General features: G+C 31.0%; 1 protein-coding gene across 1 annotated transcript; it reads left to right on the top strand.

The window, feature by feature from the left end:
- Positions 1-9,990: 9,990 nt before the first annotated feature.
- LOC106757191 (ABC transporter G family member 15-like) lies at positions 9,991-15,424 on the top strand. The gene is made up of 9 exons (XM_014639806.2): positions 9,991-10,249; positions 11,346-11,428; positions 12,906-13,367; positions 13,452-13,571; positions 13,655-13,786; positions 13,918-14,202; positions 14,313-14,585; positions 14,670-14,777; positions 14,861-15,424. The coding sequence occupies exons 1-9, from the start codon at positions 10,036-10,038 to the stop codon at positions 15,206-15,208; spliced, it is 2,025 nt and encodes a 674-aa protein (XP_014495292.1). The 5' UTR covers positions 9,991-10,035; the 3' UTR covers positions 15,209-15,424.

The raw sequence follows: 15,424 nt of genomic DNA, 5'->3' as shown, positions 1-15,424 counted from the left end.
ATGTAACCAGTAGTACTTCTTCGGTGATCTACTTCACCTCCAAAGTCTGCATCTACGTAACCTTGTACTTTTAACTCTCCTTTGCTAAAGTACAAACATTTCTCTATAGTGCCTCGTAGATATCTCAAAATCCATTTAACAGCTTCCCAATGAGCTTTACCTGGATTTGACATAAACCTGCTAACAACTCCCACTGCATGACCAATGTCTGGCCTTGTACAGACCATCGCATACATTAAACTTCCAATAGCTNAAGCATATGGAATTTCAGCCATGGACTCCTTTTCCTTCTCTGTCTGAGGAGATTGTTCCTTGGATAAACGAAAATGACTGGCCAAAGGTGTGCTAACTGCTTTGGCGTCTCTCATGTTGAATCTCTGCAAAACACAATTAATGTATGCTGCCTAAGATAAATGCAAAATACACTTTTGCTTATCTCTTGTGATTTGCATTCCAAGAATCCTTTTTGCTGGACCCAAATCCTTCATGTCAAATTCTTTTGATAATTGTTGCTTCAAACTTCTGATCTCGTCCATATTTAAACCAGCTACTAACATATCATCAACATAAAGCAGCAAAATGATTTAACTGGACTTATATCTCTTGAAGAAACAATAGTGGTCGACATTACACTTCTGGAAACCTTCCTTGTGCATGAAGCTTTCAAACTTCTTATACCACTTGTCTTGGAGCTTGTTTCAAACCATACAAGCTTTTCTTTAATCTACACACCATGTTCTTTTTTCTTTCTTCTATGAAGCCTTCAGGTTGATGCATGTAAATCTCCTCATCTAAGTCTCCATGAAGAAATGCAGTCTTCACATCTAGTTGCTCAAGGTATAATCCTTCACTGGCAACAATACTTAAAACAGATCTGATGGTATTGAGTTTTACAACTGGAGCAAAGATTTCAGTGTAGTCAACTCCTTCCTTTTGCTGAAATTCTTTGACAACTAGTCGAGCTTTGTGTCTCTTGGACCCATCATGATCCTTCTTCACCCGATATACCCATTTGTTGTGAAGTGCCTTTTTCCCAACAGGTAACTCTACTAGTTCCCATGTTTTGTTGGACATTAAAGACTTCATCTCATCTTTCATGGCAAGCTCCCACTTACTAGCATCTGTCATCTGACATGCTTCCTCATAATTTTCAGGCTCTCCTTCATCAGTTAACAATATATAATTAAGATATTTTCTATTAGGTACATGAGGCCGAGAAGACCTTCGCAAAACAAGAGCTGGAATAGAAAGTTCTGGTGTGTCAAGTTCTTCATTATCATTATTTTCACATGATTCCTCTGACTGAGGAGTCTCAATTACAGGATTTTCTGAGACATCATCCATCTCCACATACACTGGTCTACTCTGTTCTGAGTTGTTATTGCATGTGTTGTTCCTGTCCTTATACATCACCTTTTCATTGAATATCACATCTCTACTATGAATCATCTTTTGATTTTCATTATCCCATAACCTGTAGCCAAACTTATCTTCACCATAACCGATGAAAGTGCACTTCTTTGATTTAGGATCAAGCTTATTTCTGCCTTGATCACTAATGTGCACATATGCTACACAACCGAAAATTTTGAGATGTGATAGTTTTATCTCTTTACCACTCCATACCTCTTCTGGTATTTTGTGCTCCAATGGAACCGACGGACCTCGGTTGATTAAGTAAGTTACTGTGTTGACTGCTTCTGCCCAGAACTGCTTTGGTAAGCCTGACTGCAAACACAAGCTTCTGGCTCTCTCTGTCAACGTTCTATTCATACGTTCTGCCACACCATTGTGTTGAGGCGTACCTGGCACGGTCCTCTCCATTCTGATCCCGTGCTCATAGCAAAACTTCTTAAATCTAGTGTCTTCATATTCACCACCATTATCCGATCTAAGCTTTTTTTATCTTTAATCCTGTCTCATTTTCTACCATGGCTTTCCAAATTTTGAAAGCTTCAAATACTTCTGACTTATTTTTAAGAAAGTATGTCCATACCTTCCTAGAGTGGTCGTCAATAAAAGTCACAAAGTATCGCTTACCACCAATGAATGAGACTGTTGTTGGACCCCAAACATCAGAGTGAACAAGCTCAAGTCTCTCTTTCTTTGGGATTCTTCCACTTCTCTGAAAGCTTACTCGTTACTGCTTTCCAAGTATACAGTCTTCACACATGTCAAATTCTATTGACTGAAGACTTGGTAGTTTCCCCTTTGAGTGCATGATCCTCATCCCTTTCTCACTCATATGACCTAACCTCCGATGCCATAGGTTATGATTTCCATTCATTGCAACTGCAATCAAATGACAAGCTCCTTCTGTCTTGTAGAGAGTACCACTCTTCCTACTACGAGCAATTGTCATTGCACCCTTTGAAATCTTCCAATTATCACCATGGAAGACTGTTGTGTAGCCATCATTGGCCAACTGGCCACAGAGATTAAGTTCTTTGTTAGGTCGGGAGTATGTCTAACATTTTTCAATTCCCATGCAGACCCATTTAACTTAATCTTCACCATACCTTTACCAGCAATCTCACAAGACTGCTCATTGCCAAGGTAAACTTTTCCAAGGTTTCCAGGAACATAGTTCTCGAAGAATTCTTTCTGTGAGGTGGCATGAAAGGATGCTCCAGAGTCTAACACTCAAGACTCTTCCTTGTTCTCTAAAGAACATATCAATGCATCTTCTCCTCCTGAGGTTGAAGCAACATTTGCTTCTGCTTTATCCTCGTGATTCTTCTGTGCCCTCTTGCACTGGTTTTTGTAATGTCCTACCTTTCCACAATTCCAACACTCAAATGTCCTACGATGATTCTTAGAATTGGACCTTCTTTCTTTGGATCTTCCACGTCCATATCCTCTGTTCGAACTTCTTCCTATTGACTCTGTATGCAAAACTGAAGAGGTTGAAGATTCTCCTGACTCTTTCGGTCGAATCTCTTCACTAAGAATCAGATCACGAACATCATCAAACTTCAATTTATTACTGCCTGATGAGCTACTCACAGCTGTGACTGTAGCATTCCAACTTTCCGGTAGAGAAGACAAAAGTATCAAGGCTCGTACTTCGTCATCAAATTCGATTCCAACTGAACTCAATTGAGTTGTGACTATATTGAGTTCATTAAGATGTTGCGCTACCATTGCGCTATTTGACATCCGCAAATTAAATAACCGCCTCATCAAATGAACTTTGTTTGAGGCTGACGGCTTTTCATACATACTTGAAAGAGTTGTCATAAGACTCACTGTGGTCTTTTCTTTTGCAATATTAAATGCAACATTGCGGGATAATGTTAATCGAATAACTCCGAGAGCTTGTCGGTCGAGAAGAGTCCAATCTTCATCCTTCATGTTTTCTAGTTGATGCCTTGAGAGAGGTTGATATAGCTTTTTCTGATACAAATAATCTTCAATCTGCATCTTCCAAAAGCCAAAGTTCGTACCATCGAACTTCTCAATTTTTATCTTTCTTTCATTTGCAGCCATTTCTCCCACTTAAATCTGACTCCTTTTGAACAGTTGATTATAATAATAGCAACCGACTCTAATACCAGTTGTTAGGAAATTATGCACAATTCCTCTTAATCAGATTTGTGAGAGAAATATATAAACGCAGAATAATGACACTCAAATTGAACTTTTAAATTATACTGTAAAAAGTATTATTGATAAAGAAAAAGTTTAGAAACAAATCTCTCTCTTAGCTTATATCTTCTCTACTTATTGGAATGATGTTACGAAGGAAACATAATATGTATTTATAAGTGTATAGAAGAAATATTATCCATCCACTTCGGCTTCCTATCTTTTAACTTTTCTAAAATATGGTTGGTTTTTTCTTTTGTGAAAAACAAGAGTTTAAGCTTCCTTAATTTTCTCTCAAATGAAGGATGTGATTCTTGTTTTGTTTAGTTGACCAATTCCAACAACCTTTGAATTAAAAAAATAAGTTTGAAAGTTAAAATTGGTGTTGAGGAGGATGCTCATATTGTTGAATCATCCAATAGTACCATTTACACATTCATGTGGTTGAATCAAGTTCTGGAAAGCAAAGTGATGAAGTGAGTAGTGCTATAGTTTTAGTTCTAAGCAGTCAAAATTACAAAAGAGCAATCCAAGGAAGAAAGTAGGCTTTACATGAATGGCGTTTGACACTAAGCCAGATGTTTCAAAATTAAAGAAACAGTTGAAAGTTGAGAGGACTGGCCTGGAAGTAGGTTTGAGTATACTTTTAGAACAATTCTCCAATTCATGTAGCAAGTTGAGATCAAGTCAAAAATATCTTCACGAGATATAATGTTTTTCAACAATGACAAGAAGTAGGATGAAGAATGAAACAAACATTCAAATTCATGTGAAAGTTTTATTGAATAAACTTAAATGAAAGTTAATATTTTGAATAATGTTAATTAAGAGTTTATTATGTATTAGCAGTTTTAGAATGAAAAGATTAGGAGTTAGTAGTTATTATTGTCCCTTGATTTGTAATAATTAGTTGAGTTTAATTAATGCACTAACACACAAAAAAAAACTTTCTACTTTTCATATTATAGGCTTTTTACGCCTGACCTATAGATCACACGTAATTGTGGGTAGAAAACGTAAATTTTCATATGGTGCATATATAACAGACATAGGTCTATTGTGGCAAACAAACATAAATTTTGTCTTTTTAAAAAAAAATTAAGCCAAAATTTGCCTCCAATGCATGAAAAATATCTATATAATACAAGAAAACAACACAAAAATTTGTAAAATTTTTAAGTAGTATAGATATCTAAATTTTACACTCAACATGTTATATTTTGAATATTAAACATTTCTTTGACAACGCTAAATTTAATATAAGTCTTATTAAAGTTGGCTCAATGTTTTTTTTTTTATAAAAATTAACTTTATGTATGATAGATTTTATTGGAATGATTGAGTTAAGACGTTGATAACTTTTGTTGAAAAATTAACTTGTCGGTATTGTATTTTTCTTTTATGAACACAATTAAGGATGGATACAAGTAACATCAGAATAGGAGAATGTGTCTAATGAATAATGATTCAAAGTGGGTCATTTTGAGATGGAGGTCGTGTTAACTTGTAGTTCAGAGGATTATGTGGCTGCTGGTTTACAAATAAGAAAAAAAAAATTCTTCCAATAAACAAAATTTATTTGATAAGATGAATTAGTTTAAATGAAAAGGAAACGTAATAATGAAATAAATTTATAAGAAATAATATAGATTTAAAATGTATAATAGAAAATCATATATTAATCTTTAATAAACTCAAAATTTAAATTTAATTTATGACACATAATAGTTGAATTTGCTATTAGAAAGATGAGGATAATATCATTAATTGCATATATGCAATCTTCCAAATAGAGAGGGTTTTAGACATCATTTTGGTTATCTATTTTGATGGAAACGAAGAGAAAACAAAACTCTAACACAATACCTAAGTTTACCTCCTATACAAATGGAGATCATAACAGACTTTATATCGGTTGCTAATATTTCAAATCGTAATAATTTGATCTTTTATCAAATTAGAATATTACTTTAAAATATTTATATAACAACTTTTAGTGACAAATATATTTTTAATCATAAATATAATATTAATAGATCACTTTATATTATTAACTAACAAGATAAACACACTAATATATTTAAATAATATATGTGATCTAAAAATTCTAACAAACAAAAGTATATTAAAAAAAGTTAATACTAAATTTACTAAAGTAAGAACTTCTAAAAAAAAATAAGGAGTTTTAAAGTTTTCTTTTTTAATGTGAAAGAGTTAACTAATGATAAATCTCATATGTTGATGAATTTGACTGGAGAGTTTTTTGATGATGCATTGATTTACTAAATATTTGCTTAACTTGTTTATCCACTAATGCAGAATGGGTTTTAGACATCAATTACTAGAATATAGTGTCTTAAAGGTGATAACATGTTTTAAATAATGAAACTCAATTATTTTAATATTAAAATTTCAACATATAAATATAACTTCTAATAACGATTTTTATCACTTAAAAACGCACAATCTCTCTAAAACATTTTCTAAGAGATCACCTGAGTGATATTAAGGTAGGGTCTTCCACTTCAATCGATTAGTTTATGCAAAAAGAGTAAGTTGATTTATGCTCTTTTCCTCAATTTAAATGTTTTTCCATGCATGTGAGTTATCTGAGCTTGTATGCGACTTTTGAGTCTTCTATAAAACTCTCTATTGATTAGTCGATCTAACGGTATATCTTGATCATGTTCTCATTGTTTGTAGGAGCATATAAGGCTTTCTGTGTTTGTGGAGCTTTTTTAGGACCCATAGAGCTTGTTGGCCATCTGGTAAGGGAACCTAGTTACTTTGATTTTAACTTATAGACAAGTTTTAATTAATGATTGTAGGCTTCTATGGTAGTTGAATTGTGTAATTGAATTGTCTGATGAAATTTGGCTTGTTGAGTTGAGATTGGGAAAATGAATCGTCTTTAGTGATGATGTGATTGAATTCTTGCTATGTTGAATGATTGAGATTGTAATTGAAGTACATTGTGTTGTTGAATATTTTGGCATCTATGGTTAGTATTAACCTAGATTGTAAAGGCTTGTGAGGCATAAATATGCAGAATTTATGTTTTGCAAAATTATGCAGATTCGACGGGTGATTATATTCTCCTTAGGCGAGGTTAGAGTTGGAAAGCTACTGACCTAGTTGTCCTTGGGCGACATATTCTTGTTGAGTGAAACCAAAGTCAAGGGATTCATTAACTTGGCCTTCGTTGGTTGATAATATGGTTGTTGAGCAAGCTCAAAGTCAGAGAGCTATTGACTCTATGGTTACTAGGCGAGAATATTCTTGCTGAGTGCGACCAAATTTAGAGAACTCACTGACTTGACAGTGGTTGGCCAACTTTTGTGATATTTAAGCCTTTGAGATTCATGGATGATATCTCTAGGTGAGTTATCTAATCATTAGGCAAGTATACTGATAAGTACTAATTGCCAAGCGAATAAAGTAGTTTCATTAGGCAAGATTAATAGAGTCTAAAACTAATTATCATATTTGCTTTTCTTGTTACATTATTTAAAGGTTGTTTGGTGAATGATAATATGAAGACTAGTTTATGATATGTATTTGAAAATGGTTGGACATGATCCAAGGAGGAATTAGTTACGGTTTTGTTTAATGTATGCTTTGACATATAAGAGTTCAGAAAGTAGATATCTTGATATACTACCAATAATTCAACTCATATAGAAATGAATGAGGCAAGGGAGAGAATGACAAGAGGTTTTTACTTTGGATTTTTGGTCTTAGGTGTGAAAGATTAACCTCGTGAGTAGTAAGGTGATAACTCATGTGTTTATGACTCTATAAAGCATAAATGCTACTATGAGTGCACATCTACAATGAAGCTCTATGTCAAAGCATGTATCCAGATAATGAAATCTACAATGGTTTTATGATGTTTTCTTTTGAACAATAGTTTATCCTATTTTTTTTGTCTTTTTTATGTTGTTTATATCTTTTGTAATGATCACTTATTGATATAAGCAGAGGATAAATTAGATGTCAGAGTAATATATTTTTCTTTATCTAGTATTTAGTATGATTAACTCGCTTTTTAGAAAATTTGTTTAATTTATGTGATCTTGTGTATATAAAATATTAGTATGGTTATTACTATAAATGATTGTATCTATATATTTTGTGTGTATCTTAGTCATTTATTATCAAAATTTATAATGTTTTATTTAATATTAAATGAATGTTACAATTGATATTTAACATGTATGAATACAATATTAATGTGAACTTAAAAAAAAAATGACCAAATTAAATTATTTAGAAAAAAGTCAGAAACTAATTTAAATAAAAGATAAAACTAAACCAACCGAATAAATGAAAGAGTCAATATATAATTAAGTTTATTTAAAACAAATAACTGAGCCATCGATCGTATAATCACTTGAGACGACAGCATGCTAATCTCTTGGTGTGTGGGATACCACACTATAATAACAACTGTACGAATGAATCTATCAAATTCAAGTGTTTAATTTAATTTAATTTAATTAATGTTGAACATAAAAAAAATTATTAGTGAATAATTAATTGAATTAACTATAGTGAATTAGTTAATTGAATTCACATATTTAACAAAAATGAATGTATTAAATGTCGCGGTTAATAGAATATTCACATGTTCCTAAAGATATACATATTTTTTAGTCTTTAACTCTTCTGCTTAGTTCATACAATATCTTCAAAAAAACGAAAATCTTTCATAGACTTATTACTTCTCGAAGACTCCTGAAAAGGAATTTGTTCAATCTTCCATATATATATATATATATATATATATATATATATATATATATATATATATATATATATATATATATATATATTGCATTTTCATCTTAATAAAATATTCTATGTAATATAAACTAATTAAATATGATTAACAAAACGGTGACTGTATAATAGTGTCTTAAATTGTGAAAATGGTTGTTAAATAGAAACAAAATGTAAGAAGAGAAAGAAAAGAAAGTTAAAAAGATGTTGTGATTAGAAAGGATTCTCTACAATGTTGTTCTCCAATGATTCAGATAAGTGCTGAATTCTGCAACACGTATAGCGATTGGAATGCTCAACTACATGTATTTGGACAAGCTGCATTTACTCTGTACCATTTTTCAACTTCTCATTCATTTATTTTCATTGTCATTCATTTCGAGCTTCAAAAAATCCTTAGTCATCTTCATTATATGATTTTGTTTAAAATTTTGATATATATTAATTTTTAAATTTTAAAATTAAATAAATAACTTTCTAATTTAATTATGTTAAAACTTTTTCTTTAAATACGTTTTTTCAATAAACATTAAAATGAAAATATGTCAAATAGAATAAATAATTATTAAAATACTAAATAAAACATGTTTAAAACGAAATTTTTCTTTAACATAATTAAATTAAAATATTTATATTAATTTATTTTTAAAATTTGAGCATCAAAATTTTCAAAATTTAAAAACTGCAAAGTGCTTAATCTTATCATCAATTCATTTTTACTCCTTTATATATACTTTTGTTTAATCAACGACTTTAATATTTAGTACATGAATATATTTAGTGTTGGGTTGCATGGCTGAGCATTAGAGTTTCTCAACTAACTCCATAATTGCTGCATGTATCCGTACGTGTGAATTGTCACGATTATTACACGTCTATCTACCTCGAACTGCACACTTCTTTTTTCTACTTTTTTATCCCTTCCACTCTCAAATATATATATGTCAATTCTAATAATTTATTTAATTAAAAGGAAAGTGCCAAAAAAATGAAATTAATTTGAGTTAATTAATAAAATAGAAAGAAAATGAAAATAAAACTAAAAAGTTATTCAATCCAAAGATTACTGAAAAATCAATTTCTATAAATTACAGAAAATTAAGACCCGGTTTTATTATTGCATGAAGTGTTACATGTCCTACAAAATAAGTCAATTTTTTACTATAAATCTGACATCAAACTCTCACCAACCAAATGTACTAAACAACTTTTTCTTTTAAATTACATGACATAAAACAGTAACCTATCAATCTATCTTTATAGTATCATCGTACAAACTGAAACTTTTAAATCCAACAAAAACTTATAAATTCTTATATTTCAATATAATTTATATCAGTTAATGATATAAAAGAGGCGGTTTATACTTTAGCAGATGTCGTGTCTTCTACTAAAAACGTAAAATGCATGAAGAGTGAATTTCTGCAAAAATATTACAAATTCAGAAAAAAGAAAAAAAAAAAGAAATATCTATCCCATTCAGATAAAGACGTAGTCTTCAATAACTCCTATGAGAAAATCTTCAACTAACACGAACGTGTTCATACAGTGCCATAAATAAATATCGATCCGATTACAACCTAATAACGGTGGTAATAAAAGTATAGATATCTATATATTTATGTATGTATATATATAAGTTTGGAGATATGTATAGGTAGGAAAATGGAGTTGCAGAGTAATGAAGTTATTGCAGTGGAGAATAAGAGAAGAGTGTGTTTGGTTTGGGAAGATTTGACAGTGGTGGCTTCAAATGGTAGGAGTAGTGCAGAAAAGGAACTGCTAAAAGGTTTAAATGGTTATGCAGAACCCAACAGGATTATGGCACTCATTGGTCCTTCAGGATCTGGGAAATCAACTTTGCTTGCTGCACTTGCTGGTGCCTCTCTTCACTCTTTAACTATATTTTCATACTTCAACAAACTTATCCACAAGTCCTTTTAGGGTTTCAAAATATTGAATTTAAAGTTAATTTATGTAGAAATTCTTTCCAAACTATGATTTTTAGTTTATGTATAAGTTAATTATAATTTATGGAGAATATTAGTATTTAATTTAGTTTTTCTTATTTTCTTCTAAAATTGTTTATAGAAAAAAATCATCTAAAAGGATCTTTTGTCACTTAATCCTTTTAGATGAATCATGAGTCCCTAATGATTTGTTGATTCTTTTTAGTTTTTAATCCTTTTTAATGTAAAAATCAAAGCAAGTTGGTTTAAATCTAAACCTTGTTAAATTATACCAAATCCCCCTTTGTACCAAGGAGAATCCCAGTTAGTGTAGTCTTATTTAATTTTCTATTTTTAGAATATTCTCTATTTCGAATTATTTTTCTTTTTTTTAGAATATATATATATATATATATATATATATATATATATGATGTATAATTCTTTTATTGTATCCTCAAGAGGTAAACCCCCTAATAAATTCAGGTCCCACAACATTATATATGTTCAACAGAAATTTGAAAAAAAAATGTTTGTCTAAATATAAGGTACTTTTTTATATAATAAATTGCTCTAAAAGATATCTACTAACATAAAAAGTAATATTGTGTTCATAAAATTATTTAAATTAAGTGCTTTGAAATTGATATAAAAAAGTTAGGCGGCGATATTTTCTTCAATTATTTTAGAAACTTACATCATGGTAATCATGAGGAACATAAAATCTATTCTTGGATAGATTGTTATCGGTTAAAAATGTCACTGTTTAGGTAGATTGAAGGTCATAAAGAAATGAAAGCAACCGAGATAAAAAAAAAGTACTTTTCATATATCGGCATATGAGAAAAATGAAAGTAAAATAGTATTTTTTTTTATTAAGCACAGTGACAGTGTATATTAATTTTTATACTTAATTATTAATTAATACTTCATCTATGTTTTTATTATAGTTATCTAATTTTTTAAAATTAAACTAAAAAAATTAAATTTTCAAATTTTAATTTTAACTTTATGCCATTGGAACAGGGATACTTCCGAACAATGTTAGGATGACCGGAAATGTGATACTGAATGGGAGTACGAGAAGGACGACAGGCTGCAAAGACGTTGTAAGTTTAGCAACACAACCACAATAATGTTTCTACACTATTTTATATTTTTATATGGAGAATCTTTAAAAACGAAACCATTTCTATAAAATATGTTAAATATTTTATGATAAAATATATTGTTTTGGTATAAAGTAATTTTAAAAGTTTATAAAAATGATTTAATTACTTTGAATTATAAAATTTAAATTTCACTTTGAGAAATACAATTTAAACTACATGACTCTAAAAAGTAGAATTGATATTGCATCTTTTTTATTAAAATGTTAACTTTTTCTTGAGGACCACCACATTAAACTCATGCACTGCTATCAAAACTTAATAATTAAAGAAAATTGATATTTTGATATATATAAATTTTTTATATTATTTAATATTATTATTTTTTTTTTGACTTTTTTATTTTTAAAAAAATACAAAAATTTTCTTTTTTTATAATTATTTTATTTTATACTTAAAAATGTCTCATCTTATGTTACTTTTAATTAAATGTTGTTTTTAAGAATCATATGTTCTAGAAAAGAGAAAGTTATGTCAGCCTATCTCTTACTCAAGCTTCACGTCATTGCTTGAGCGGCCATGTCAATACTTGAGGAATAGTAAGTTACCTCTGGAGCATTGCTTAAGTTACATACCGTTTGAGTGATACCAACTTAGATAATATATTTTCATCAAAACATGTATAATTTCTAATTTTAATACTTAATACTATATGAAATACTTCAAAAGTTCTACTTAAAATAAAACAACATTTATAAACTTATAAATATTCATATGCTCTAACCAAACCCAATCACTTAATATGTTTTCATATACAATTCTGTCAACAAATTACTTTTACATTTAAATACTATGTTATTGAATAAATTAACTTCGCTTACCTCGAAATTAATTAATGTGCCAATAAGAAAATCTTCCTTCAACAACTCCAAACTCTTATCAAGCATTTAGTAAGTTCTAAGTATCAAATCCTACCCTAACAACATCTGATCTTTTGATCTTTGTCAAACACTTTAGAGAGTAGAAAAAATATATATTAAATTCTTAGTAGAAAATAAACTGCTTATCCAAATCAAGAATCTGATAAACTAAACTTGATCTTTACCTTACTATCTAAGAACCATATTAATAATATCTTAATTATTCTCTCATCTTAGAGAAAACTCAAAGAAACTGAAATTTATAGAAATACGAATAAATTATAATATAATAGTTTTGTTAAATTAAATTAAACTTAAATTCACCCTTTAAGAAATATTAAGAATAATAACCAGTGTGTAGAATTACGTTGAGAGGTTTACCTCTGTAAATTTATTATATATAATACAACTCTTTATTTCATAGATTATGAAGATGAAATTCTATTTTTGATAACCAAAAACAGTAATTTTAAATCTAAGTTTCATCAATTGCAATAACTACTTGTATGCACAACTACAACACTGGTTTATAGATTGTAGTTCTGATGTTTTTGCAGTGTTATGTTACTCAAGAAGACTATTTCCTGGGAACTCTAACAGTGAAGGAAACCCTCACATATGCAGCTCGTTTGAGACTTCCTTCATATACAACCAGAAATGAGATTGAGAAGGTGGTAACAAATGTATTGGCTGAAATGGGTCTGGAAGATAGTGCAGAAAGCAGGCTTGGGAATTGGCATTTGAGAGGCATAAGTACAGGAGAGAAAAGAAGGCTTAGCATAGGCATTGAAATCTTAACTCAACCTCATGTAATGTTTCTGGATGAACCCACTAGTGGCTTGGATAGTGCAGCCTCTTTCTATGTCATTTCTTCTCTATCAAACATAGCACATGACGGAAGAATAGTCATATGCTCCATTCACCAGCCCAGTGGTGAAATCTTCAACCTTTTCGATGATCTGGTCCTCCTTGCAGCAGGTGAAACAGTATACTTTGGACAAGCAACTATGGCTGTAAAGGTGACAATTTTTTCGACTTTTTACCATTCCAGAAGAAAAAATTTTAGCTTTTCTATGGAGCTGCTAAATTTCCTTCTTGTTCAGTTCTTTGCTGATGCAGGGTTTCCTTGTCCAATCCGAAAGAATCCACCCGAGCATTTCCTTCGTTGTGTTAGCCCAGAGTTCGATACTGTCACAGCCTTAATAAAGTCGAAAATTGAAAACGTTTGTATTGCAGCTCATGCAGTAGTTTGTTTCACTATTTTCAGCATTGTGGCTCATGTGTAATGCTGTTGAATTGTGTTCAGAACGCTTCATCGTCGTGCAATTCTCTAATGGATATGACGACAGAGGAGATTAAATCGGAACTTGTAATGAACTACAAGAACTCCATACATTCAGAAAATGCAAGGAGAAAAATCAGAGAAATGAAAAAAATTGTAAGTCAATTTGCTTCTGTCCCTTTTATTACATTAAGGAAGAGCAGGAAATGACAATTACAATATTTGTCATTACCATTTTTTTCTTGACTGGAGTAACTGTAGTTATTGAAGGCTAGTGTGTTGTTCAGTTGCAGGAAGAACCTTTAGTTGGGAAGATATATGATACCAGCTGGCTGAAGCAGCTATGCACACTGACAAATAGATCCTTCCTAAATATGACTAGAGACTTCGGCTACTATTGGCTAAGGATTGTATTGTATATCATCCTATCAGTGAGTGCTGGTTGTCTTCTTGTCAACGTAGGAACAAGTAATGAAGCAATCATATCTAGAGGCAAATGTGATGGATTCATCTTTGGTTTAATGATCTTTCTGTGTTTAGGAGGCGTACCCTTTTACCATGAAGAATTAAAGGTACTCAAAGCATCTAAGTTATCATACATCTTAGATTTAATTTGGTTCCATTATAATAAATTCAACAAATAAAAATTATGGATCTCTTCTTTCATGACCATTAAAACCAGGTCTTCAAACGTGAAAGATTTGGAAAGCATTATGGAGAGGCCATCTTTGTACTCTCACATTTCCTCTCATCACTGCCTTTTGTTCTTGCAATTTCCCTCTCTTCAGGGACAATACTTTACCATATGGTGAACTTTCATCCAGGCTTCTCTCATTACTGCTACTTTTGCATGAATATATTTTGCTTCATTTCTGTCACGGAGGGCTGCACATTACTCGTTGCAGCACTTTTACCCGACCTATTAGTAGCACTTGGAACTGCAACTGGTGTAATTGTGAGCAAACTCAAACATTCTCCTCTTCATTCTCATAAATTTGAAGTGTTATTTACCTAAGTAAATTAAGTTATATCTGCACAGGTATTCTTGATGGTGCCATCTAATGTATTCAGAAGTCTAGCAGACATTCCAAAATTCTTCTGGCGCTATCCAATGTCCTATCTCAGCTACATTACCTGGTCAATACAGGTACAAATGTATCCACAACTCTACCATGTTTCAATGCATTCTTCATATATTCAGACTATGATGTTAATGATGCTCTTTTACAGGGTCAATTCAAGAATGACCTGATTGGTCTTGAATTTGAACCACAAGTGGCTGGGGATGCCAAGATAAAGGGTGAAGATATACTTCAAGTTATGTTTGGAATCAGGACTGATTATTCAAAATGGTGGGACTTAGGAGTTTTAGTTTGCTTCTTGATATGCTATAGAGTGCTGTATTACTTGGCTCTTAAACACAAAGAGAGAGCTTCATCATTGTGGCAGATCAAAAGGACCATCCTACACATTTTTCTCAAAAAACCCTCTTTGAAGGACAAATATACTCCTTCCAAGCGGCATCATTCCTTGCACCCTTTGTCAGTTCAGGAAGGTCTTAACTCTCCATTGTCATAATTCTCTCACTTTTCCTATTAAACCTTTCTCTCCCATGTCTCGGTATATACATATATGTACTTACCTATCCTTCTTTTACACATTGTGACATTGATATGTCAGCAACTTAAAATTGTAACCATGCTATGAAGTATTGTTTACGCTTGAAATAACGTGTAATGTACGGCATAAAAGAGTAACTTTGTAGAAACTCTTGATAATGGAATTTATGATAAA

Source organism: Vigna radiata, chromosome 3, assembly GCF_000741045.1.
Source record: "Vigna radiata var. radiata cultivar VC1973A chromosome 3, Vradiata_ver6, whole genome shotgun sequence".
Lineage (NCBI taxonomy): Eukaryota > Viridiplantae > Streptophyta > Magnoliopsida > Fabales > Fabaceae > Vigna > Vigna radiata.
This window is presented reverse-complemented; position numbering and strand designations above follow the sequence as displayed.